The sequence below is a fragment of the Cystoisospora suis genome, assembly GCF_002600585.1.
Source record: "Cystoisospora suis strain Wien I chromosome Unknown contig_111, whole genome shotgun sequence".
Classification (NCBI taxonomy): domain Eukaryota; phylum Apicomplexa; class Conoidasida; order Eucoccidiorida; family Sarcocystidae; genus Cystoisospora; species Cystoisospora suis.
Genome location: NW_027152913.1, coordinates 78,729 through 105,981, shown reverse-complemented (window position 1 = coordinate 105,981; position 27,253 = coordinate 78,729). Strand labels below are relative to the sequence as shown.

The window sequence follows — 27,253 nt, the reverse complement described above, 5'->3', positions numbered from 1 at the left end:
TAGATAAAGGATAGATAGATTAAGGATAGATAGATAGAGAACGGGGTATAAGTGAGGGGCGGACGGCTTTGAGTGAATGGATGTGAAGACACTAGTAGAAGAGGGAGACCTTTGGAGGAAAGACAAGCGGCAAGGAAGGACGACTCCTCTTCAGATACACGTATTTGTTTTCTTCAACTCACGCTACAGCATGGGATGCATGGGATGTCTATACAGACAAAGCTCAGATTTCCAGAAGTAAGCAGAGATAGGAAAAGAAACTCCCAAGAACGAAACAAGAAGCCGGGATGCTTAACTCAGTTGAAGACATACACTATACAATTGCTGTATGCTCAAGCACACACCTATACTATAGACACATATATAGACGGAGAGAGAGGCTTCACAGGCATCTGACGCGTTTCAGGACTGCACCGGTATGTACGCCTTTATTCTCGCATGTCGAGATGAAGATCAATTAAGAAGACGGTCCGTTACAGCGCCATGGCTAAGAAGAGATTCTCTCTCCCGTCACAACAACCAATTCAGTTGCCTATCGCTCTCTCTCTCTACACACATACAGCTACACGCATAGAAACACCCCGCATGAGCGTGAAGTGACTGGAGAAGAGGCCACTTCAATCAACTCCTTTTATTCTTTTTTTCTTTCTTTAACACCTGTTTCTTTCTTTCCTTCCTTGTTTCTTTGCTTACCTCAACAGTTGCATCTTGTGACCACACCCGGGTCTAGGACAAGGAGGGTTATCTTCCTTCGAACTTCCAAAACTTTTATAGCACTCAGGCTCTGGACACTCGGGATTCGTACACCGATAGATCTTCGCATTCGCATATCTGGGAACAAGAACAACAGGGAGGTGTACATACACCAGAATCCTCTCCGCGAGAGCACAGCCACTTTCGTTAGTGGATGCCGCGAGTCGATGATATTACGAACTTGCATGATGTCTACTGAAAGAAAGGAAGTGGGGAGAAGAAGAGCCATCTCAGGAAAAGACAGATTGAAGAGAAACTCCACCTACCTCTCACAACACAGAGGCAAGCACTGAAGTTGTCATTCACAGTTGAGCGAGGAAGGGAGGAAATCGCAGAAAAGCGCGGAGAAAAAGTAAAAGAAGAAATGCACCGCGCGTATGGCAAGAGTGGCTCTTCCCTTCCTTCCAAGCCAAGAAATAGACTGCATGCATGCATGGATACATCACTTTCTATTTTGTCAGCGAAGACAAAGATGAGGATGGACAAGGGGACGAGGTGGGAGAATACCTTCAACGGTCTTCTCATCCAACGTCATTTCTTTAGCAGTGTGAGAAGATCGGAGCGCAGAACTGATCCGCGTACGTACCCAAGTTTGATAGTAATATTTCTTTCTTTCTCATGCTTGAAACGAACTGTCTGTACACCGGAGACGGCACGAACGACAGTCGATTTCCCGTGAGCGACATGACCGATGGTTCCAAAGTTGATTGTTGCCTGAGAAAAAGAAAAGAAAGGAAAAGGAGATACATGCAAACTGTCCCCTTGAGACATTCATACTCCGCCTACACATCCGTGTGGTTAGTACAGCCAGAAAGAATCTTCTCGGCATTTCATAGACACACCTATGTATATTAACAAATCGATATCTATATCTACCTATATACGCACATACATGTATGGAGATATACATGACTATGGATAAATCCCTACTGTTGTCACACTTGTGCTGAAGCTGATAGAAGGGGGAAGGAGTGAAGGTTGAGAAGAGGAGTCTTTTCTAAAGATATCCCGAAAATCCGTCCAGAGAAGGATAACTGCCGTACAAGAGGAAGCAGTAGGTTGAGTAGGTGATGTGATACAGATGTCGAAGTATCTACATACGCAAGCATATCCAAGTGTATATACATCAATCTATATACATAGACGGACAGACAGACGACGTGACTGCAGTAGTCAGACAAAAAGACTGGGGACAGCCGAGTCATTCGTGGAATTTCATACTTGAAACACCTCAAGATCCTCTCCCCGTCCCAGATAGTGAGACGACCACGGGATGAGAGAGAAGTGTCCGCAGCCGTGATAGAGCTAACTAAAAGTAGGTAGGTACAACATAGCCGTTCCGATTGCTTGATTAATAGTGTAGGGGATCAGGTAAGGAAGGCGCCCCTGTCATTCAACCAATTGCCACTTCGGCGGGAAGATGGGCAAAAGGGCTCTTTAACTTGAACTCGGACCTCGATGGTTCTCGTGTGGGGAGACACACATGAAAAGATGCCTATGTATTTTCAAAACGTAGAGAGCTTTCTAACACCCTCAATACAAGGAGGGTAGGGCATTAGTGACGCTAGGGAAGAACCAGGCAAGAGAGGGAAGGAGAAAAGGAAGATGGAGCTACTAGCGAATCTCTCCAAGATATCAAGGATCACACATAGAGCGAGCCTCTTCAGAATGCAGAAAACACAACCCTCAATCAATCAGCCAACCCATACGTCGATACATACCTGTCGACTAATGACTTCAGGAGACAGCGGTGTCAGTTTGCTGATATCCAATGTCTCCAGGTTCTGCAGAGACGAAAGAAACAAGACGGATATGAAAGACGGTATGCAAGAGGAATAACAAACCCACCGACACAGTCGGAGAGCGTCCGCTCTCCAGACCCTTCGGGTGTATGTACACCCTCCCGCACCCCTCCCTACACGAGGAACAAAGGGAAGGAGACAGGTGAACACAGTGAACTTGGCAGTCTCCTTTGAACAGGCTTCATTACCATAGGCATGAAAGAGCCGGATACGTGACTTCGCGCCGAGCTGTCTTCTCTCCCCTTGAGAAAGGAAAGGAAGGACTTCGTGTGTCATTGTTAGAGTAGCAGAGACAAATGCAAGACGCCGACGGGTACATGGGTTATATATAGAAATACAGAGGTGAAGCAACTCGAAAGAAAGACATCGGAACAAGCTGAGCGGCTGTTGATCAGAATGGGGCACAAGCAAGAAGAGGGCGTGACATATACAAGAAGAGATCTGAAGTGAAGTGAAGCAGATTGTTTGAAAGGAGACCGAGCGGGGGGAGGGGAGGGAGTGGGAAGTTGCACCCAAGAAAGCCGCCAGGTTACACTGAAGAGCATAATTATGTAGTAGTACATTGGCTCGTTGCATGCCGTTCCCTCTTGCTTCTTTTCTCTCTAAAGAATTAGCTACACTTGACGGATACACCCCTCAAAGTCAGAAGGGTCGACTGAAGCCACTCTATGTAAACAGCGCGGAAGAACCAGTTACGCCCGCTGCTGAAAGAAAGAAGGAGGTGACTTCGCCAGGAGTTCCCACTGTCTTTTGTCAAGCTCGTGTATCCTCTCTTTTTCAGAGAGTGGTTCCAAGGAAAAGATCTGTCTCTAGCCGACGCCGGGGAAGAATGGAGATTGTCTGAAGCTTCCCAGAGAATTCGTACGAACCTGGGGCATCAGATGATCCGATGTAGAAGTCGCCATGTTTGTGATAACCGGACGGAAGTTGAGGGGGCTTTGAGGCCTGGCTGTTGGGACACTTAAGTTCTAAATAGCCGGCGGCGAAAAGCAGGGAGGCCGGAAAAAGAGAAGGAATCGGAGCTTATGAACCGGAAAATGATAGTAAAATAACGCATGCAAGAGAACAAAAAATTTGAACAGATCAGAAGGAGAGAAAGAGACAATGAGAAAAGAGAAGCAACACAATGACCTTAGGACGGGGACACGGAAGAAGAGGATGAAAAACGAGGGGAACGACAGACAGTGTCAAAGGAAAGACGGACTTCAAGACAACAACCGAGTAGAAACTAAAACGTACTGAGAAGTAAAGCGATTGAAAGAGAGAAGGAGAAGAAACCGAAAAACAAGGCCAAGTGGAGCGCGGTGTATGCAGAACGTCCTGGAGTGTGAGGGGCTGGGGGCGTGCTTGGGGTGGTTACAAGAGCAGGAAAGAGGAAAAGGAGAGAGGGACCTATACAAACGAGAAAAGGGGATACTTACCAAGCCGAACAAGACGAGAACAAAGACCGACACAAGAAAAAGAAAAGCACGGGAAACCCACCCCTTCATGCGTGTAGCCAAGCAAGGATCCCCTCACTTTGGATCAATCAACTGCGTAAAATCAACGGCGACTCCATACAGTCAGTCCTCTGAGAGCAGTGCGAAAGTCACACGGGAGAGCGAGAGGGCTTCTAGCACCTGGCGGTTTTGCTGCATGCGGGAAGAGAGCCTATGCTGCTAGCAGTCTGTCTCTCCCCAGGCCGCAACGTACGTACGGGTACAGGAGCCATCTTGCGAAAACGCAGCTAACATCCACTGTGTCTCTACAATGATGCCACGGTGATGCGCTGTACTCTTTCGTATACATGCTGAAGGGAGGGCGTGACACATTTACTGTCATCTCCAATTCCCAGTCAGATACTCATCCTGGCGGCAGCCCCGGCTCGGGAGACCCAGTGCCAGCGACGAAGCAGTTCATTGCAGATACCCGCGTCTAGATGGGAGTGCCTACAGTTTCTGTGTGCTGAATCTCTTTGACTCCTGTACTCTACAGTTGCTGGCTTTTTGTTTCGCCTAAGGAGTGCCCGTGCCAGAGAGAGACCCCGACAGCCTCTGAACACAAAGATATTTTGACTGCCATGCGCCATATTGTCCTCATGCGATGTGCCAGGCGCACGAGATTACTAGCCATTCAGGTACACTGCCGCTAGGACTTCACACGTTCCAAATCCCAGCGGTGCCAATTGACTTCGTTGACCCCAAGAAGCAAAGCGGGTGCTACCCGTGGAAGGTTCGTCAGCACAAACCCAGACAAATACGTAACATTGCAGAAACTGGCTGTCATCAGGCGCACGAAAACAAGCCACATTCTTTTCTCGTGATCGGTACTCCGCTGCTAGGAACCCTAAACAAGGCATCGAGGCTGCTTCGGCAAGGACGGGAAGGCTTGAAGTTACGCTACGAGTACCCCCAGATCTTCAGGATCCGAATATTCGGACTTTTGTTTGCCACCGGATCATCGAACGGCACTACTTCAACCTGTAAGTTTTGTGCTGCGAGCGTTGCAAAGAGAATGTTGTCGGTCAGCTCTGAGCGTGTCTGGTGCGCCAAGTAAGTGACCAAGGGACTTTCCTGTGTTCGAGTGCCCGTGTCATTCCCAGTCGATCGCACACGCCCTTCCAAGTTGACTTCAAGCCACTTTTGCCTCTCGTCACAGAACCATCTGATCGTCTTTACTAGCGGCTCAATGAGACTCGTCAGCCACACAACGTCGGCCCCAACAAGCACCTGGACTGTGCCTGGGTCAATGTTTCCCGCGGTCCACGACCGGCTACGCTGAGGCTCATTCCAGTCGAGTGGAGACACAAATACGGTAGTTTTTCCCTCGATGGTCGCTTCTCCGGAAGGTATGTCTTCCTGACTGGAAATGGCGTTCTCCCCCGACGCCACTACCTCATGGGTGCTGAGGTGATTGGTAAGCGCCCGTGAGCTGCCTACCCGCAGAAAGTGCTGATTCTTCCATACATTGTGCATGAGATTCCCTATACAGTACGGCAAATCTGTAAGTATCACTACAGTCCCATCAGCACTCCTTTCTTCTGACACCGAGTCACGGCCAGCGTGGCCACTGCCTTCAGGACGGGAGGAGCATTGCTCGTCGTCCAGCGGGAGCGGAAGTGGCTTCTTAGTCTCTGCAGGTAGAGTCCCTTGTTCACCAGATGCATCTTGTTTCCTTCCTGCCCGCGGCCTTTTGCCTGTGATCCTGCGATGCACAGCAGCGGCCGTTGCTGCAGCTGCGGTCGCTAGGCCTGCAACTCCAAGGCCGGAACCTAGATCTACAATCACCCGGGGAAAGTTGTCAGCAGCTGTCTGAGTTGGTGTTGACTCGCCAGCAGCGGAAACTGAGTCGGAGTTCCCCGTGTGCTCAGAAGGGACAGGAAAAAGTTTTCGGGCGACGAATCGCGCAAGAACGACGCTTCCGTCCCACACGGAATTCCCTGTATCATACACACACGCATCGGGCAGTGAGCGAAAAGCTTTGCTTGCAGGCCCAGGGAGCGTCGGCTTGATGTCTACAGCTTGAAAGAGCTGAAGCCTATGAGCCGTAGGCATCAACAAGAACACACTGCAAGAGAGTGTGGGGTTTTCTTCAGGGGGTGTACTGTCTACTGTGCACTTTCTCTAACCGCCCAAATCAAGACTGTGAACCTTGCTATGGTTGTTACAAATCGCCCTCCCTTGACGCCGCCACCGGCTCGACCACAGTAAATAGAGAGAACCACAAGAGACGGCCTGGGAGCGTCAATTCGAGTACCAGCTTGTCTCTTTTGATGACTCACCGGTGTCAGCGTCCTGCCGCAGCTCCGGAGCACGGACTTGGTCCGGCGTATCCACATAAAGAGGGAAACCTCCGACCACAAATTCACCTTTGGCGAAATCAAACGGGTACCGTTTCCATTCAAGTGCTAAGTAGGGACCTGAAGATACAGTATGGGTCGTGCTGGGATTACTGACGCCGCGAGGAGGGCTCCCTGTCCGGCGCTCATCTAACGACCGAGCCGCGCTGGTGCCCCTGCCAGGACTGTCCGTAATTCCTGCTTTCTTGTCGAGGGGGTCAGGCTGCAGCTTCGCCACCATCGGTGCCGCAGGTTCGAGACGCGGCAGCAGCGATTTCAGCTGGAGCCTTCGAAGTATCCTCCCTAATCTAGATCTTGTTCTTGATGGGCGGTTCGTGCCTGTACAGCGCCTTGTTCGGATGCTGGCCGGACGAAAGCCAGGACGGTAGAGACTGTCACACGCGGTGAGCACGCACGACCGTCCAGGAAGATCTATATCAGGACACTGCGTATATTCGGTGGCCGGATGCGAACGAGATGGACAGACTCGACGGTAAAGTGCCACCGGCTGGACAGCGCTTGAGCTAGGTAGCAGTGTCTCGGTGTTAGTTGACCGTGCCGAAGAGGGCAAACCGGCCAGGCTTGGACAGTAGTAATATAGTCCAAGATGAGTAAGGAAGCAAAAGAGAAAGAGGCATGCCCCGACGGGAAAGCCTACGAAGAAGCGTGCCATTGAGGCAATTCCCTACTCTACAACTTGCATGCGAGGAACGCCTCTCCTGCATGCGAGCAGTAGAAACCAGGTTCTGGGCGCAGCAGTCTTCAACACAGCAGTCCTGAGCGGCGTTCTTTTGTGTAGGAGGCGAAGCTCGGGCAGCAAAACCTTCACAAACAGCGTTCAACCATCCCAGGGGCGGGAGAGATACTCTAACGCCGCTCGCATGCACACGTCCACACCCAGACAACCTGCCGGGGAGGTTGCAAAGTGCAGCCGTGCTGTCGTGGTACGTGGTAAGCCACTGTCAAGCGGTCGTACGGCATCTGTTGTGATTACGGGCGGCACCAGGGCTGATGCTTTACACAGTGAAGGGGCGTTTCACTCAATGGCTCGAGAGCGCGAGTCTGTTTAAACATTGCCAAATATATTCAAATGTCATTGAGCACTGTTAGAGGTTTTGATAGAACACCGAGAGGCGCGGAAACAAGGCCAAGGAGGCCAGCGCACGTGCCAGCTGTTCACCTGCCGAGATAAACCTGCTTGAAACCTGCTAAACCCGTTGGGGGAAAAATATCTTGAAAATTTTCCTGCGCGCCGGCTCCAGTCCTTCAACATCGATTTTTCCCTTCCAGCATCATATCAAGTTGAGAAGCGGTCCACGGGCTAGACCACAGTTAGCCTGACTGGTAGGCTCACTTGGACCAGCTGAACAACTCGACGCTTGAACACGCCAGAAAGAACTCCTGGATTCTTGGTGCCATTTGGAGCTCGTCTCGCGTAGACCAACTCCAGGCTGCCCTCATAGACACCTGGCGGCAATGACTGAGCTCGAAAGTATACCTGGACCTCCGCTGTCGGCTCCTCTGCTCCTCCAATGTGGACTTCTCCCGCAGACACCGAAAAGAACTGAAGCTGACTAAGCACTATAGCCCGGTATGCGTTCAGCCGTGAGCCAGTCAGAGACAAGTTCTTGTGGCGCTTGTCATGAACACCACTTTGAACGAGTACGTCGACAACTTGTTGTGGCTGAAGTGTTGGATTGTAAGCGAGAATTTCCGCTGCCACTCCGCTTACCATGGGCGCAGCCATAGAGGTCCCACTGCTTAAGCGGTAGCCACTTCCTATCCATGTGCTCGTAATGCTTTCACCAGGAGCTGTTAGGTGAACATTGCGTTGGCCGTAGTTTGTCCAGTGAGGCAGAGCCCCGTCACGCCCGTGCGCCGCCACGGTGATTGTCCAGTCTCGCAAAAACGAGGCTGGATAATAAGGGTCTTTTGTAATATCCATTCCGTCATTCCCGGCAGCAATGACGAACACAGTTCCGCTGGCATCGGCCACGGCTTCTTTCAGAAGTACTCCGAGGATTTGCGTGCCCGGACCTGGTTACAGAAACACAGAACACTTAACCAATTCAAAGCCTCCGATCTGCTACACAGTGTACCGGGGTGTCACTCCACATACGTCCTAACACAACGAAACCTATAGACTGGATAGTGTGTGATCCACCTCATCGTACCATGAGCTAGAAACGATCTCCAACCGACTGTAGGGATGCACATCAGCAACTGCCGAGCCGCTTAACAGATCGGACCTGTTGCACACCACAGTACGGCTGGAATGGGGTCGGTCACAGCTGAGGGAGCATAGAATTCGGAGTGTATGGACAGATTTCGCTCCAAGCTAAACAACCTCTCATTGCCCCGGAGACTGCCGGGTTACCGGAGCTCCTCTTGTGTCAAATACGTCAGCTTTTAGTCGCAAGCTCAAAGTAGAATGGCGTGGGTTCATTACACTCCAGCTGCCACGGCATCCCTGTGAAGTCGCGGCACCCATCTGCCTGGGCGTGCAGTCTGTACGAGGCGAGAGCGAGTTGTGGTCGTACGGAGAATAGCTAATCTCTAAGAAGCCGCTCGTATCGCTTCGAATGGGAAATGAGAAACGAAGGTTAGAGTGCCCCCCGGGCAGTTCGAGCAAGGAGATTATTAGATCACTGACCGGATATTCCTCCCCAGGAGTTGGTGATGACTTTTGCACCGTTGTCCAGGGCATATCTGATTGCCGGAATGGCATGCGATACATCGCCTTCACCTTTCTTGTCGAGAATCTTCAAAGCCAGAATTCGGGCATGGTTGCTGATACCGGAGACTCCCATCTTGTTATCGCGCTGAGCACCGATAATCCCTGAGCCACGCATACACACCCGTACCACCAACAAATTTGAACAACATGCATGAGTGAGCCACCCCTGAGTGTATGCTGTGAGTAAGACATCCTCCGCGACGTAATATAACCCCTGCGAGCCTCTTTTTCTTCGTCGAAGATTCTGTTGGGAGCTTATTTCACTTCAGGATCCATGACGCCGACTACGCGAAACACTAGACAATGCTCGGAGATGCTGCTAGGCTACAGTACCGATATATTACAAGTATTACTTTAGCTCGTCGATGAACCCCCGCTGAAGGTTCATACCCCTCTGTTCGCATTGCCTCGGTATATATAGTCGAGGCTCCTTCTCGGCAGCCAAGGCTCTTCCTTTCAACCCAATTCCAGAGGTGTCAGATATGTCGGACTCAAAACCGAGTGGAGTCGGAGACAGAACAAGCTGTCATCCCCCTTGCTCGCTGTTAAGTCCCTGGAGAACCAGCCCGAGGTGCAGACCGCCACGCTGGTGATGTACAATCTTCTCCTCCTTGTGTCACTTGGTGCGAAGGTTGATCGCAGCCGACTGCATGACCAACTCATATGCTTACTACTATCTTCCCCGTTTACTAGTTAACTTTCCCTCTCCCCCCCGGTTCACTACCGTGAATCTCCTGCCGCGTAAACAAGGGTCAGAGAGTCGACCATGTGCTATCCCTGTGTACGTCCTTTCCCAACAAAAAGCCCCGAAACCATAGCACTCTTCTCTTACACACAAGGTGCTTCCTAAATCACACTGCTTCAAGAGAGCACACAAAATCTCATCTAGACTTTTATCTACAACGGGCGTGTGATGCAGTGACTATCTCCCCCTGACCTGCGACATGAGATCCATGGCCATTGTCATCCATGGGGTTGTTATTCCCGTGAAGGAAGTTCCAGCCGTAGACATCATCCACGTAGCCATTCTGGTCATCATCGAATCCCGGTATTCCATGCAGCTCCTGCGAGTTGACCCACATGCTATCTGCGAGGTCTGAGTGGAGATAGTTCACCCCTGGGTGTTCACACAAAAAGACAAGCAGTCGGAACAGATCAACGACGCCTGTTGCAGAGCGCCCTCTTCGAGAATCCTTACATCCGGGTGCCCACCAAAGAATACAAGAACTGTCTTGCAAACTTAGGTGGATCTCACTACACAAAGAAATCCACCCACGACAAAGAAGGTTCCTCTTCTTCTTCTTCACCTTCCACGGTTCTCGCCTAGATTCGACATGACACAGGGGGTGCTCAACTATAGGGTGAGTATACGACCTCTAAAGAGGCTGTCTCTTCACATTTCGACTTCTCTTCTTGCTCTTAGTAGATGAAATCCAAGCACCACCTTCAAACCAACCCAAAGCCATAGCCCTGCCTTGTTATCCCAATGTGAAGGTGACCGATCATTACTAACATACCTGTATCGATGACAGCTACGAGGACGGTCGGTCTGCTGTCACTGTCTTCGACACCACCATTCAGTTTCAGCCTCCAGGCTTGAACCATGTCGATGTTACTCGACGAAAACGTCGATTCATCCGGAATGTCTGAGCCCCCTCGTCTCCTTCCCATATCTCGTTCTTGCAGTTGGTGTACCTTTCTTGATGCCTCATCAGCTTCCTTGTCTTGACCACTTGTGTGATCCTTTCTTTTTGGTGCATGAGGGTCAGATGGAGAACCGAGTCTTTGTGAACTCGCATTCCTTTCATCATCTCTATTCAACGTGTTGTCGTCATCTTCATATACCGAACCATCCTCGTCAGACAGGCCTGTCGACCGAATGCGATCACGAGGAGAGGACGGCTCTACAGCATTTCTTCGACCCACGGCCTCACACAGCTGCCTCACTTTTGCCAGTTGTGAATTACTGGGTGTCTGATACTGGGGTACGGGTCGGCTACTGTTTGCCGAATTTTCAGGGACTTTACCTTGAAGTTCTTCCAGGGCCTGTCTGAAGCAAAAGTTTGCGTCCCCCTGTGAATCGTGTCTCGGGGGTCCTAAGGCCCACTGTAAGTTGAATAGAGGATCATTCGGAACCGCCTCAGGCACAGAAATCTTCCCGTGATTGTACGAAATTTCCTGCAACCCTCGGGACTTCGTCGTTCTTCGATCATCCAGTTCCAAAGTGCTTTCTGCTGGCAGTAATTGCTCTTGTGATAGCTGCCGACTGACTGGCTCAGAGGATGATTTTTGCACGTCTAACAGAGAATCGTCAAATGCGCTCAGACCACTAGCTTCGGAGGGATTGTCGAACTTCGTTGATGCTGTCTTAGCAGCTTTCTCCGATACTTCTGGAGGAGGCACCACTTCCTCATGCTCCAAGTCAGGGAGGTTCGCCGCATGAATCGGGGCATCCGGAACGATGAAAAGGATATCCCCCACATAGTCGTTTGACGCAAACTCGCGTATGAAGGCCTTCAGAGCGGTTAGGTCGTTAGCATCAACACCACCTGCACCTCTATTATCGGTGCCCCGGGCGTAGTTGCTGCCCAACGTTAGCTTTATCAAGTCCATTCCACAAAGCTCGTCATCATCTAGTAAACTAGGCTCGCCTTTGCTTCCTTGGGCTGAAAAATCTGTCTTCCTTCCACCGTCTTCACGTGCTTGGGGACGCTCTGACATATCCTCTGTACTTGAAGGCGAAAGACCGTCGGCATTTGGTTTTACTTCCAAGCCGCCAAGTGCCTCCTCACCTGCAAGCCGTACACTACCGCGTGTGGTTCCGCCGTGTAAGGGCGCACTCCCATCGTTTGCTGTTGATTCTTGACCCGGTGCGTTGGAGTAGGTACTACTAGCATTTGCAGGACGGTCAAAATGTACAGTCACCCCAGGAGGATTGTTTGGTCCTTGCTTTGGACTATGGATAGAGCCTGTCCTGCGCAGCGCCCTCGCGTTCGGTCGCCTACGGAATAAGGTCTTCACTGACTCCACTTGGGGTGCAGCATAGGTCTTCAGCATCCGCTCGAGAACACGGAGGCGGCGAGGAGGTGTATCCGCGTGATAGGTATCCCCTGTATGAGGCAGTGAAGCCATCTCCTCGGAGACGTCGGTAGCACGACGCCTCTCCTCGGTCTGTTTTGGTGATTTTAATCTCTCCATGAAAGATGAAATGGGAAGAGGGGTCGACGGATCAAACGACTCCGTTGCCTGGGATCTGTCATCCAGCGGCTCAGACGTCCCGACGTCGAGGGCTACCTCAGGAGGCACGTACCCACATGCATTCTCCTCCGTCTTGTCGGCAGATCGCAGGTCCCCCGAAACACGAGGGCAGTGTTTGGTCAGCTTCGAACCGTAAGTCGACTTGCGGTCATCTGTATTCGCCTCTGTCCCAGCACGGGTGACCGACGGGGTCATTCCGTCGGCCGCTTCCCCCGTTGGGAGTTCGTCCTCTTCAAGCTCCATCGCTTTGATCTCCCGGAGCTCATGAGGTGTGCAACGCCAGCCTACGAGAATGCGGTCATTGTAGAACAGGGGACGTCCCGAAGTTTTGTCTACTGGACTGCCCAGTGCGTCGATGTTCACTACTACCATTTGGCGTCGGCTGGCTATATCTTCATCACTTTTCAGCGTCTGCGGAGATGCACCTGTGGCTCGCAATTTCCCCGCTGCGCCGCTAGGTGTCCCGTCTCTTGTTGTGTCATCGAAGTCTGAGAGCGACCCTGCCACGACCGTCTCTCTCTCTGTTGAGTGCACGTCGTCAGTTGAGGATAAGGTTGATGCTACCTCGGAGGCTGTCGTAGGAGAACTGGTTGCCTGTTCCCGGAGCCCATCTTGCTGCTCTACAAGGCCCCAGTCGCTATAGTCGAAGGCTGCATCTGTTTTGCCAGTCAATGAGTGCAGCTTCTCAATTGGGGAGGTTCGATTACCTCTCTCCTGCTGCTCCTTGGTAGCCTCCTTCCGCACGAAGGCACTGTCGTGTTCTCTCTCTGAAGCAGCTGTCTTTCGTAGTACTGCCCTTTGAGCTCCTGCCTCCGTGGAAGCGCCAGCGGTCTGACCTGCAAGATGACCGGAGCCCACGTGTCCTCTGCCCCTCGGTGATTGCCCGAGATTTCGGGCGTCGCCAGCTCTTCGTCCTCCTCCAATGCGAGATCCACCAGAAGACACGTCGTTATCTTCTTTGGCTGATGTAGCCCAGTCACTGGCCACAGCAGCACCAACCTGTAGCCGGACCGACTGTAACATGCGCTGCGCAGAGGACCAGTCCATTCGGCGAGTTTCAGCAGCCATAAGTTGAATTGTTTGTCTCCATCCTTCCCAAGGCTCTGACGAAACGATGTCCGTCGGGGTCACTAAGGGCTCAGTGATGTGGCGGGTGTCCGCGACGACACTTTGCGCCTGACCGCTCCCCGCAGCAGCGGAAGGGGTTTCATCGGATGAAGCGAGCTTAAAAGTTGAAGGCGAGGAAGGATGTCGAAATTGGGAGTTCGAGACAGACAAGCCGCTTTGTTCATGAGAAAACCGGGAGTTTAAAGACAGGGCAGCCGGCCGAGAAGCTGCAGTATCCACATGCATTACTCCAGCCGCGTCAGGCGAGGCTATTGCTCGTTGCACAAGATTCACCCTCGCTGCCAGGTCAGGTCTTCGTCGTGCTCTCGTTGCAGTCCGGCGCTCGTCAGAACCGACCGACCCGAGCATGCCGGGTGTAGAAGACCCATAGTGAGCGAGGCCAATGGTGCGCGTTCCCTTCATGGGACTTCCTGATTCGAGTCGCCGTACACCATCTGCTCCTTGGATGTCCCTCTCAGCCTGGGTGTGCAGGGACGGGAAGGGAGCACGACTAGTCTCATAGTGAAAGTCGGAGCGGCTGTCTGCGTGGCAAGGCTCGTCTCCGGATCCGCAACCGGATGTGTGGGAGCTTCGCTGCTGGCTAGCTTGATTCTGTCTCGCTTCAACCTCATTCATGAATATGAGGTCGGCAGCGTGCTCAAGTGCCTTCGAAGAGCTTTCGAAATCTGTGGTGGCCCTTAAGACTACTTTGGCTCTATCGTTTGCCGAAAGAAGGAAGGGCAGTGCGACCTGCTCTCCCTGCTTGATTACTACATCAAAGCCAATTTTGCTGAGTCTGAGATCCTCTACTAAAAGCCAGCCGTCGTGGTCGACGTGAACATCCCATACAGGGGTCGGGTCATCTTGCCCCGCCTTCGGGCCGGTCAGTGGAGACGCCCCAACAAGCCTAGAAGCAGCACCTGATGCGGCACCGGTGTCGAGCACGTAGCTCCCGACGCTCACTGACGGAGGCCGGAGTGCGTGCTGTTGCGCCGGTGTAACACGGAGCGCAGTGCCACTGCGGGTACCTTCCAACGGGGAGTGCCGCTCGACCTTGATGTGTCCGTCTGTGGCAGAATCAATACTGTGGCCAGGAGCGGGGGGAACGGCTTCAACTCGTGCTCCATGTTCGGAGAAATGAGGGCCTGGTCCCAATGCTTGAGCTGGAGGGAACGCCGTGTGCGGAATCTCTGCAAGAAACGCAGCTGAGGAGAAGATGAGAGGTGCCGAGGTGTGCACCGAAGGCTGGCTCACACCAGGCCGAGTGAGAAGAGTGGCCTCCCAAAGCATGCTCACAATGGAGACGACAGCTAACAGCTTCACCAACAGTAGTACGCTCGTTGATGCCTGACGGGTGCGCCTCGGGACAACTGGGACACGCGGCAGTTCTTGCGCAGATCGGTGTGCATGGTCTTCACCAGGAAGAGATAACGTAGAGTTCTCCAGGCGGCCTGGCATTGGCTGGTGTGCTGATGCAGCGATTGGCACTTCCGTACTCCGCCTGACCAGGCGGAATTCAACAGAAGTGCACGTTGCATTCTTCCATGTGCCCTGTGCCTTTGAAAAGTTTTGCGCTTCGTTGCACCGCGCGTTACCAGGAATTCTCGAAAGAAGGGCACGTCCGGTTGCAAAGATTCGAGCCGCACTGGAAACGCTGTTAACTTGCCTGCCGGTTTCCTTATTGTCAGCAGCACTCCCGATACGTGGTCGCCGTCGGTGCGCCCGTCTTCGAGCTGCGGACTGCGATCCCATTGCTAGTGGAAGACTACGACGCTGCTTGGTCTCCTCGGGCACCAAAGGGAAGTCGCACTGGCTATCCGTGCTCCAGACCCGTAGCATCAACAAGGCCCTCGTGAAGCCCCCGGTGCATTTGAAGAACAGCTGGGGAAAGCGGGAGGTAGATTTCACCAGTAGCACTGGGTCCTGGCTCACAAATCACAACTCCCTTTCGTAAATTCTGGATTGCGAAAAGATTGACAAGCAGGCAAACCAGGCGACTTGGCCGTGAGTACTCCAGACACGAGACTGAATGAAAAGAGAACGTAACTCATGCAGCCGAGTCTCCGCGTGCCACCGAATCCCCAGTAACCGGGACAGCCGGCAACGCTATACTTGGAATCCAGGGCCTTTTTCATCAATAAGAAGCGCTTCGTCCCCAAATAGGCGATACACCTCGCAGTGGGCAGTCACGCCGAGCAACTGCTTTCTAGCCCGCAGGAGAGTCTGGGTTATAGAATCTGGAACCCGGCAGTCGTGTGAAGGACGAGCTCAGCTGCTTCACATTAATGAGAGATTAGACCAGCTGCGACTTTCTTTCCACCCCCGACAGTGAAGGCTGATCTGCTTCTCTCTCGAGAAGCCCGCAAAAAAGACACGAAGTACACATGACGACACACGGGCTGGTTACCTGTCAGAGCATTCAAGCAAGAAAGGCTGTAGATGAAAAAGCGTTCAAGATCACTCTTCGGGGGAAAGCCACGAAGTCCGCGATGACCCCGATCTGAATGAAAGAGTTCGTGTTTCACGAAACGATCTGGGGAAAGGCCACTCGCCTTTTCCGGTCGCCCAAGGTCTTGAAACGGGTCAAAAACAAGACGAATCACCCGAGGAAAGCCGCTCCGACCTGTAATGTGATGCTCTGGAAGCAGCGCTGGGAAACGCAGTTTGCTGTCTCAGAAGGGACAAGTCTCGAGCCAGCAACTCTGAGTGGAACCGCCACGGGAGAGGGAGGTCGCCCGCCAGCTGGCGGGCACACGAGTGGCACCCTCCGACTAGCGAACAGCGCAACGAGCAGTATGGGCTTTCCGTGTTGCCTGACCTGCTGTGAGTGAACACATGTACCTAGTTTTCTTTTTGCCGCGACAACAACCGTTGTCGGCCGCACCTACCAGCTAAAGAGAGAAAAATACTTGACAGGGTGATCAACAGAGGCCCTCCATTCCATCTCTGAGGCTTTTTCTTTCACTCGTTTTTCTTCGCGGAAGCTTGTGAGATTTTGCCGGTAGTGCTGTCAGCGTTCTTTTGCCTTCCTAGAGTCGTCTAGCGGGCCAGGGGCGCAAACTTCGGTGTTCGTTGCCTTTCCAAGTAGTTCACGCGGCGCCTTCTCTAGTCAGCTCCGGACATTTTCTTTCTAGAGATCGATAGGGTAACACCTGCTTTGCCCCTCTTGTCCCGGCCTCTCGTATCGAAGATTACTCACCCGCTCGAGGACCTTCGGCACGCAGGCAGGCTCAGTACCGGTGCTTTCATCGTGCACGCTAGGTGCCTGCTTCCAACAGTCAGCGACGACAAACTGGAGCACGCTTACCCGGGAAAACATCTCGCGAGATCTAAGTAGTGTCATCAGGACAGAACCTGTTGTGTCCGGAAAGCGAATGCTAGCAAAGAATATCGGCATACCTGGTTGCCCTTTGTGTACAGCGTTACATGAGCTCACCGAAAGAGTCGACCAGGAACTATATAGCCTTCAGGTACTGCCGTCAACAGTACACTTCTTGCGAAGCCGGATTTGTTTCGTGTCGCTAGCGTTGGTCGAACAGGTTCTTGCATGTTTAGGGAATGAAGGAACGACGGTACCACATCAAGTCGTAACCTCGCGACTACAGGTACAGGGGCGTTGGGCCTCTCGCAGGTTTCGTGTCCAGTTGGGCACAAGTTGAAAACACCCGGAGTCATTTGAGGTCACAGTTGTTTAAAGTGTGGCGTTTTAGTGTCGCCGTCTTCTCACTATGCCGCTACGCAGCACATGCGGCATCTCTATCGCATCGTAGTCCTGCTAGTAGATAATCGCAGTAGTAGGGATGACACCCATACAATTATCCATGCAGCAATACCACGAAGCCTTGCGCCCTTTGATTCACCAGGGAAGTCAGCGCCGACCCCTGCCATCCAGTGCGCAGAGTATCGCTCGGGAAAGTGCGTTTCGGACCCACTTCAGAACTTTACGGTTTAGCTTCGTCTTCCGGAGTTCCTGCCACGATAGTTCAATATCCGCGACCAGATATCTGTCCACACGATGGTTAGTCGACCGTCAAATTGTGTAAACAGGGTTTTCTCCGTACAACTTGTTTAGCAGTGCACGGTCGGAAGTCCACTGCAGTGTGGAAAAGTGTTTCAACGTGTTCCGAAGTGGCCGCCCCGCGGAGCATTTGACGCAAGAACGACAAGAAACTCAGGTCCCTTCTGAGGTTCGTTTACTAGTTAGCAGTGGGACACGCGCTTGCAACCTAGTCTCTACAGCAGCAGTGCCTGCAAGCATCTCGGTTTTCAAAAGCATGCACAGGTCAGAACCCGCGTAACCAAAAACGATTGCCGCTCGGACGACAGCATGAAGAACGAAGTCCGCGTGGACTGAGCTTGCCCGTGAACCTTCTTGTTCCAGCTGCTTCCGTCTCCATGACAGTTGGGAACATATCGCCCCTAACGTCCGAGGTTTCGGTTAAACCATGATTTTCTCCACAATCAGCTTTCCAACAGAAGCAACTACTGACTCAACCGAGGCGAACATTCACGCTGCCCCTCTGGGCTGCACGTTGACGTGGCCAGGGGAAGCTACTAACACGGCACTGCAGTTCCGTGAATCCTCCCTTCTGTACGCGGCGCCAGAAGAGTCCTTTGATTCTTTTCTTTGGACACGAAAAGTCCTAGGTTTCTAACGTTTGAGAGACCACCAGACCACCACCACACACACGACAGCGAGCTAGATCACACTTGCTAGGCCAAACGCTCATCCTATCATCGAGCTGTTCCTAAACCGCGAACTATACATCAAATCCAGCAGAAACTGTTGCTGGAGCTGTCTTTCACCGACCACCTTCGCCTTGACTGCCTCCTGACGGCTGCGCCACCTAGAATCCGTCCGATTCGAACGTTCTGGGTATCTTTTGGCCTCGATCTCCGAACTCCTAGCGCCTGTATCTGTCACGGCTGTCGCGATACCCGCCACGATCTGGAGAATACCGCCTTTCTCGGCTGTAGCTCCTGCAACAAATTATCACACACACATAACACACGGACAGGCGAATGTCGGGACACTTTCCCAGACGGACTGCATCATCTGGCAGCTTCTTTCTTTTTTGCCGTCTTCACACGGAGTCGTCGTGCACCCGTGAAAAGATGACGACGGCCATCATCATGGCGATTCAGGAAGCAACTCGACCAGAATTTTTGTAAACTGGTGGCGTGCTTCCAGGCGGCCTTGAGACAAAACCAATCACGTTGCTCTCGATCAACAATCCCAGGCTTTCCCCGTTAGACGAAGAGAATCAACGATGGGCAAATTGATGGATGACTCGAGTGCACGAAAGCGGTGAAAGGGATGATGACTGGCAAGGCATCATATGATCGCCCTAGTTGGTTCCTTTCTAGGAAGGGGAACGAGACAGGAATGCGCCGTCATCGCCGTTGGAGAGGCTAGCAACAAGACCGGCACGAAAACCCATGGACAGCTAGCCGCAGCGCCTCTCGGTTCAAGTGCTAAAGAAAAACATACAGAAATATGACACTCGGACATGCTGCATCTCTTGCCCCGCCCCGTAGGTGACGGCCAAAATGCCAGAAGAGAATAATGTAGACTCCCTGCTTCACCGACCTCCAACAGCAACACCGCACACAACCATGAAGTTACACACCCACCAGGGATATGACCAACAATATCCCGCACCTTTCACATTGTGATGTTCCTTCTTCCCTGCTTACTCGAAGCTGTTGAGATCAGCTATAGCGCAAGAAGACCCACTAGTCATGAAACGAAAAGCATACTCAAGTAGACTTCACACTAAACGCCTCTTCTTAACCAGAAAGACTGCGTCCGGTCATTAGGAAGCCAGGGAACGACCGCCTGCCGTGCACAGCAAGCTTATGAAAATCGGTCGCCCATGCAATCCGCATTCTACCATACCGCGAGAAGTGGACGCGACGAGGTAATGCCATAGACCGACACAAGAAGGGGACCCATGAAAATGGTTAGTAGTTACAGCAAAAACCACCCAGTGTGTGTGACGACCTAACACCACTTATCCCTCGTGTTGATAAAGAAGTGAAGCTCAGCGCCTGGTAGAACATTGCCAGGACGCATGTAAACCACCAGGGACAACGCCAGACGACAGCGTTCACCACCATCAGGCCCGAGAGATTCGGCTTCCGACAACTGCGAACGACTGTAGCGGAGAGACGACTCTCTCTTTCTCGGTGACGCCAGCCGTCCTGGTTGCGCTTTTTCCGAGTAGAACACGATGATGTGCACACAGCATGCCATCGTCACCATTCCTCGGCACCCCAAAAACTGAACCAGGCAGGAGGTGGTTGGCCAACGACGGCGTTCTAGTGACCCTAGGAGCGGCGACTGTCCATGTCTGTTTCATACGGTGTTGTCCTGCCAGTTGTTTGTTTGCTCTTTTTCGACTTCTGTTGTATGTCTCGAGCGATTTCAGAGAGCATCATGACGCCCCCCGGCGTCTGCTAGGAACTGGATGGATGGAGGCTTGTGACGATATATCTTGCTCCCATCACGAGGCCGGCACAAAATACATAACAAACTGCGCGAGCGGCGTTGTTGTCCTAGGTGGTGTGACTGACATTCAAGCCTCTCTGTCTGCTCGAAACAACTCGAAGAGAACTTGTTTTTTTCTCAAGGTGTTCGCGATTTTAACTGTAGAGGAACTGCGAGGGCCGACGACTACTAGGGCATGAGGCTGACTGGATGATTTCGACAACACGAGAGAGCACGACGTGGAATAGAGTAGTAGTAGTAGTAGATCAGCAGTCCACCACCCCTCTTCTGCCCAAACATCAGCACGAGCGCGGACCACCAGCCCACCAGCATCTACCTGTACGGGAGGGTTGCAGAAAAAGAGGAGAGTCCACGTGAATCATCGGTAGCTTGCCCTGTGTCCCACACACACCTGCCCCCTCTTGTTGAAACATAGCCGTCCTATGTCTGTTTACCTATCCCAACCCGTCACGGCCAGAACATAGGTATCCCCTCAGTAGCAGCATGGGAAGGTCCTCCAGCCAGAGAGACCCGCAATCCGTCACGACAAAAGACATACAGCCAGGTGCGGATTCCCCAGGCCGGACAGAACCCGTCACATCAGAAAACATGGGAAACACCGGCCCAGTATTCCTCCACCCCACACGGCCCGGCCCGTCTCTCTCGGGAGGCGCTCCGGCGGACAACAGTGATCGAGAGAACAACAATCTTCTACAAAAATCGTAACGTCAAGAGAAAAACCCGGGTGAGATTACCTGTATCTGTCGCGTCCTCCTCCACTACGATAACTATCATGATTATCGTAACTCCTTGACCTATCTCTCCCGCCTCCGCTTCGACCGTAGTAGTCACGAGAACGACTGCGTCCATGATACCCATCTCGACTTGGAGAACGATCACGTCCACCGTAATGGCCTCGACTTCCGCTACCACCGTAGTAACTTCGGATATCTCCTCTCGCTCCTCCATAACTCCCCCCATAACCACCGCCATATCCACCTCCTCCGCGGTAATCATCATAGCCGCCGTAACCACCGCCGTAACGACCCCCACGGTCGTATCGTCCGCCGGGACTGCGAGAACGGTATCGCGGACCTCCGCCAAGTGGCCTGAAATCAGAGAGTTAACACGCAAAGAATACTGGATGATTCATGACTGCATGCACTGCTGGCGGCACTAATAGCCCAGCCCTCAAAGACATTCATCTCGTCGATGCATGAGCGAACACTTCCACGACGAACGTAACTACCAAGTGAGGCTACACACACTCTCTCATTGGATAGGAAAAGGAACACCCGCCTCTCTATCGTTAGCAATAAACACCGAGTCAGATGCGACACAAGGTTGATCTGCGTCGAAGCACACACACTATACAAAGTTGTTGTTCTAAAAATAGACTGACACCACTTTACTACGCGGAAACGATGGAGACCAACATTCTCGATCAGCCTTGATCTTATGAGAAAAAATGAAAGAAACACCAAAGGAGAAGGCGGCGACTCACCTAGCGCGGCCTGACATCTTCTCATCTACACGTGCAAGAATCTTTTGCCTCGCTCGTCCACGAGATTCCGCATTCCATCCGAAAATAAGCAGACGTTCGTCTCGACCTCCACGAGACCCGTCGAGGAAAATGAATGTCCCGGTTTCTTCTTCCGCACGACGTAAATTGCTACCTTTGCTTCCAGTCACATACGCCACAGCGTCCACCGGCAGAGAAACCACATCAACATCGTCTCTGTAAAGAAAAAGCCATTTTCAAAGAAGACACCACAGAACGTACCATCAGCCAACCGGCGCAAACTTCCGTATCTAACCTAGAATTCGTTACTTACAGCATCTATCCACAACCTTCCATCCATCTGCCGCGCTCCCTGTTGTCTACAGATTGGAGCCGGAATTGTCTTACCTCACAACCGTTGTGAACATTAACAAATATCTCATCCTCGTACCATTTCACCCCCCACATGAAGACCACCCATTCAGACAGAAGAAGAGCCTTTCTTGGTCAATTTGGAATTCATCACACACAGTACAGTGCCTACGAGGGAGGAGACACCAAGCACGAGCTTCCCTCATCCCTCTGATCCAACAAGCAGTCTTACGGTGAAAACTGTTCCTATCAAAGCTATCCTCCCATCAGACATAGACGCACACGGAGAACTTCCTCTACTGACAGACTATACGTCATTCTTACCTTCCGTCGGTCTCCACATGAACGTAAGACGTGCGTTGAGCACAGAGCCACTGAAGGTATTGACGTGCTCGGGTACGTTCAGCAAGGGTCCCCGCAATGTAGGCATGACGACCCACATACTCCAGAATTGCCCCTGAAGCTCGAGCAAGCTTCTTTCTAGTGCTGCCTCGTTGTCCTAAGGCATACGAATAGTCTTCCATCTTGATAGGGATGCGATCTGTGTCGAAGTCCGGATTCGTTGAGAAATGCTCCTCGTCATCCTTAATAAAGTAACCTGGCATCTTCTGCTCAACGGCACTCATCACCTTCAGTTCAGAGCCTCGACGAGCGCGTCTGCAGAGAGAAAAACACACCACACGAATCAAGCATTTTTACAGACAGCATACAAGTTAGGAACTCAATGACGAGATATACGACGGCTAGTACGCGACTCTACTGCACAACGGTAAACAGGAAAGACGACCTTTGATCAGGACTACTGCAGCGACATTCCTTACGACACATACAATGCCTACCTAGACATATTGAGATACACAAGTGCTTCGGACCATCTGAGCAGATTCATCTGCTTCTGCTCCTTCGTACCCTCACTCATGGCAAAGAAAAGAACAAATACAACGCGGCAGAAACGTCACCACATGTCACTGGCACAACTGTAGGTGAACAAAAGGCTTCCCTTCATGTCTAATGCGATGTCCGAGATGGTTTATCGAAAGTACAAGAGTCATAGTGGATCTCGTCACGAGTGAAACTGCAAAGCAACAGATACATTCATATGCCACAAGACATGGAATCTGTCGATACACAGACATGAGCTTTACTTGAGGGAGCTTGGGCACTTACTCTTCACCAAAAATCGCAAGTTTTTCTGTTTCACCCGCCTCCTTGGAACGCAAATCCGTGAAGAACATGAGAGTATTCCATTCCTCCTCGACGCTACGCAGCCCAGCGCCCTTTCTTCCTGTCACGTAGCCCACGCATTCATGGGGGACCTGCACAAGCGCAGCAGCCAAGCACGAGAGAAGAGGCCGTGAAAGGTTTTAGATCCACATGCATGCCAGAAATCGAAGACTCCCTCTCACGACGATCATCTTCGTATGGCGCAAACAAGTGCAGACATCGACCAACTGACGCTCTACAACCCCACAGGACTCACCAGACCTTTGCTTTCACCTAACACACTGACAAGGGTAGAGATGAACTGGAGCTCTCCGAAAGTGGCGAATTCCTCTTTTAGTATGCCAGATGACACTTACATGAATGATTGTAAGATCATCTCTCTTCTCAGCATCCGGAGGGAGAGCAACAGGCCCAATTCGCTGCTGCATGACGAACCCGATGTACAGCTTAGCCCTGTCGATCGTCTCAGGAGTTCCGCGAATCTCAAGCACCGTCTTCCCGTCACGCTCAAGAATGTTCAAGTCAGCTCCGCAGACGTGACTCAGCTTGCGCTTTGTACGGCCTCCTAAGCAGGGGAACACGAAAGCGCACCATACTGACACATCCCTCACTCAGCCCGGTGTTGCTTGAAACAATGGTTTCTCAGGTAACCAGACGTGGGAGATAACTGATAATCTCCACCAGCACATGACTGAGCAATTCCACGGGCGCCTACCGTTTTCCGCCCACGCTTCCTCACACAGAGAGAGTGGTCTACTACACAGGCCGCAGGCCGTAAGCACCACACCCAAGGAAAAGGCACCGGGAATCCGTGAGAGAAAATGACAAGTTATACACACACTGGATAAGCGCGCGCGAGTGATACCGGCAAAGAACGTACCTGCTCCAAGAATGAAGGAAGCATCCTCATCTGATATGTTCAGAATAAATGCCTCTTTGCCATCTGTCCAGTACCCTGCCGAACGGCGTAGAGGGGCGTCACGAGAGCGACTTCCACTGCGTGATCGCCTTCGGCCATTCTTTGAAGAGCTTCTGAAAAAAGAGAGCCGACACCACACTCACCTGCCCACAACGTTAACTCAGTCAATACATCATGGCATAACAACCTTCAACGAGCTGAAGTGAGAGGATTCCCTCTGCACCCCCCTTCTCTCCAAAAACCCCTACCACCACCACCCCCCCCCCCNNTGGCGCTGCTCTTTCAATCAGGGACAGCGCGAATACCACAGAAGGAACGCGATCTAAGAGGCGTACGCAGTGGATCATAATTCTTCAGCCCGCCGAGTTCTTTACGAGAAAACTCAAGAAGGCCGAGAAACTAGACGGTGTTAGACGCTTCGAGGAAGGAATCTGCGTACCGCGATCTACACATGAACTTGTACACCAGCGACTGGCGATACGAAAGATTCGCTCACTACCGAAGAAAATTGAAGACCGTCCATGGTGGAATGAAGGGCGGACAGACAAAACGCCTGCTATTCACGATATCCATGGCCCGCTCTCTCCCCTGCCCCGCCCTTTCGCTAAGCTCAGGAAGAGACTTAAACGACGATCGTACGATTCTCCGCGCTGGTTGAGGGAGTATACCTTGATTGGGATCGTCTTGGAGAGTGATACGAGCGCGAGCGACTGTTGCGAGCCGGGCTCCCACTACCCCGACGATCGTCACCATTGCTGCCATTATCCCGTGCGTCTCCATCACGAGGAGGAGAACAGTCGTTCCTGGGTGAACGGTCTCTTGATCTCTCTCTCGAGCGGGACAATTCTCGGGAATGGGACCGGCCTCCGGAGGAGTGCCGCTCCATTTTGACATCCTCGCTCTCTTCCATGGCAAGAGAGGAAAAGCGATCTGTAGGTAGAGAATGACAAACACGTGCTAACGCAAACTGAAGCCCTGTTACTACAAGCCACGAGGCTGAAAAGGGGAACAAGAACGGCCCGGCGCGCCGCTAAAGAGGGAGAAAACATACAAGAGAGGGGCCTATCAGGATCTCAAGAAAGATGCGATAAAGGGTCTCGGCCGAAAAGAGCTGGAATCCTCGCCTGTCCTCCAATGAAGGGACCCTGGATATACATGCAAACACTAAGCGGGACCATCTCCGTACGCTTCTACAGCCTCGTATGTGGACACGCGGTCACCAGCGCCGCTGCACTTTCTCAGTTTCACTGGCATCCTTTCCCCTTCCCGGCAAAGTCCCTGGAGAATGGAAGGACGACAAATCCGGGTCACACGAGGGCACTCGCCAACAGGCGCCATACAGTTAGTTCCCGAAACGAAAGCCCTCTGGAATGACGTGCTGCTACGGCACATCCATTCCTCGTAGTGTTCGCCTTTCCCCACCAGTTCAACGACAACGCCCGTTCCCCGACGGAAGAGAGTGGCGAAAGCGATCCCAACTGAGCATTAGCAGGAAGCTACACCTACGCGCCCCTGCCCCCCTTCGCGTAAGACAGAGGGCAAATGCGACGAACAGCGAAAACAAAACGAATCATTCTACCGAAATGGCTCGAATTCCTGAGGACAGCTCGCACCGGTAACTTTCCAAGATTAAAAAAAAAATGAGTGCGGCATCACCAAAACTAAAAGGATGTGGGGGACCAATCCGGCTCCACGCAAAGGCAGCCGGGCAGCGAAACAAGATGATCACAGAGAGTCAGCGACTAACCTAGGGTTTAGGAATTGAACGCTGAACCGAAAAAGGAAGAAAAAGATCGCAGTTCAGCACTTCTCGCACGGACTGTGAACCTGCCCAGATGGGAAAAACCCAGCAGCGCGTGCACTATGAGAAGAAAAACCGGGTAGAGAGACGTCACTGTCCTCCAGAACGTCCGCACATGCTTCCTCCTTGTCCGTCGTTGTCGCCGTGAGTAAGCCTACGAAAACCTTCGACGACTCCTCAGAAGGTCCAGAGAGCGTTACTTCGTTGGAAGTTGGTTGGGCAACCGCCAAGAACGGTGGATTACCGTTGGTGCTGCTTACCTTCGAAGGTCGTAGGGAGGGGAGGCTGGGTGCCGTCATGGAAGCAGATGATCCAAACCGTAGATACGCCGTCCCCCAACTGAACTTCTTGCGCAGGGCCGGACAGCAGTGCGCTGGGCCATGTACCGATCCGTTTTTGGCTTTCTTGCAGCCAGACTTGCGCACCCTCAGCCGGTTTCTGGATGTACGGCGGGCGACGTCAGGTCTCATATACGGAAATTGCTGGATGCGATCCCTTCACTTGGCGGGTCCCGGGCACCTACGAGGGGAGCCCCTGCAACGGGGTGCCACAAGTGAAACATGAGCAGCCGTAGAGAGGTGACGTGGATGACTCGGCGCCTAGAAAGAGCGAGAGTTGCTCCACCAGAACCTGTAGTCGTGGGGCGAATTCTTGGGTGGAGAGTTGTACTTAACTAACGGAAAAGCGAACTTTACACACTGGTATCCCAAAACAGGACGGTGAGCCCGGGGGGGCGAGTTGTTGGAGTGAATACTTCTTCAGTCGCGGCTTGCAATCCGGTTGCTGATGAGTCGGAGTCCGGGGAGCCCGCGCGTCAAGGCAAGGATCACGAAAAGCAAGATTTCCAACGTATGCCGATGTGCAGTCTTTGCTGAGCTACATGCCGCACTCACCTGTTTGCTGGTTTTTTTTTTCCCGAACGACTCTCCGACGCTTGAAGCGACCGCAGTACGGAGCAATTTCAAATAAGGGCCGTCTTTTGCCAGACACCGGGGAAGAAGCCCGGCCTCTTCTACACACGACGCCACAGCCATTACGTCACCTGCTCTGGTGTTGTGTGCTTTCTCCCTGACTCACCTGACTGCACATGCACCCCGCATGAACCCCACTTGGCGCTGGCAGGTCTTGATACGGCCTGACTACCGTGGACCGGTCTATATTCTTTTCCGTCTTCTTGAAACATCTCGCCGTTGTGTGCGTAGTTCCGTCACTCCATGTCAAACTTTACTGCACTCAGTCATCGTACGCTACAGCGCGTGCACCCGTATCTTCCGAGTCAGCAGTTTCAATACCGTTCCCGCTGATAGAACCTTGCAACAAGCCACCGGCCCAGCAGGCTATTCGTCTTCCTTTGCTTCTGGTGCCTCGTCCCCCCGAGGCCCGCTTGCCGGGCTACCCGAGGTTGCACACTGGTCTCTGCTTGCATCGGCAGCCTTCAGGTATTCTCCATACCCGCCTCGGGACTGACCCGC

At 52.4% G+C, this 27,253-nt stretch overlaps 3 protein-coding genes across 3 annotated transcripts in view; all 3 read right to left on the bottom strand.

Annotated features, from left to right (window-relative positions):
• CSUI_000248 (eukaryotic translation initiation factor 2 gamma) overlaps positions 1-4,092 on the bottom strand; it is an 11,007-nt gene extending 6,915 nt beyond the window's left edge. Inside the window, exons 1-4 of the mRNA XM_068060482.1 lie at positions 3,425-4,092; positions 2,475-2,537; positions 1,340-1,467; positions 694-831 (exon numbers count right to left, since the gene is read on the bottom strand). Coding sequence (XP_067927543.1) covers positions 694-831; positions 1,340-1,467; positions 2,475-2,537; positions 3,425-3,460 — 365 coding nt within the window. The 5' untranslated portion in view covers positions 3,461-4,092. The remainder of the gene's footprint in view (positions 1-693; positions 832-1,339; positions 1,468-2,474; positions 2,538-3,424) is intronic.
• A 637-nt stretch (positions 4,093-4,729) lies between these two features.
• Positions 4,730-16,080, bottom strand: CSUI_000247 (subtilisin sub8). The gene is made up of 5 exons (XM_068060481.1): positions 10,627-16,080; positions 10,047-10,226; positions 9,026-9,211; positions 6,316-8,409; positions 4,730-5,973 (listed from the first exon to the last, which is right to left on the bottom strand). Exons 1-4 carry the CDS (start codon positions 15,311-15,313, stop codon positions 7,694-7,696), a joined length of 5,769 nt encoding a protein of 1,922 aa, XP_067927542.1. The 5' UTR covers positions 15,314-16,080; the 3' UTR covers positions 4,730-5,973; positions 6,316-7,693.
• A 2,066-nt stretch (positions 16,081-18,146) lies between these two features.
• On the bottom strand, positions 18,147-26,435 carry CSUI_000246 (domain k- type rna binding proteins family protein). The gene is made up of 9 exons (XM_068060480.1): positions 25,728-26,435; positions 24,649-24,910; positions 23,942-24,093; positions 23,418-23,626; positions 23,005-23,153; positions 22,162-22,494; positions 21,469-21,702; positions 20,745-21,073; positions 18,147-18,454 (listed from the first exon to the last, which is right to left on the bottom strand). Exons 2-9 carry the CDS (start codon positions 24,888-24,890, stop codon positions 18,201-18,203), a joined length of 1,902 nt encoding a protein of 633 aa, XP_067927541.1. The 5' UTR covers positions 24,891-24,910; positions 25,728-26,435; the 3' UTR covers positions 18,147-18,200.
• Positions 26,436-27,253: the final 818 nt, after the last annotated feature.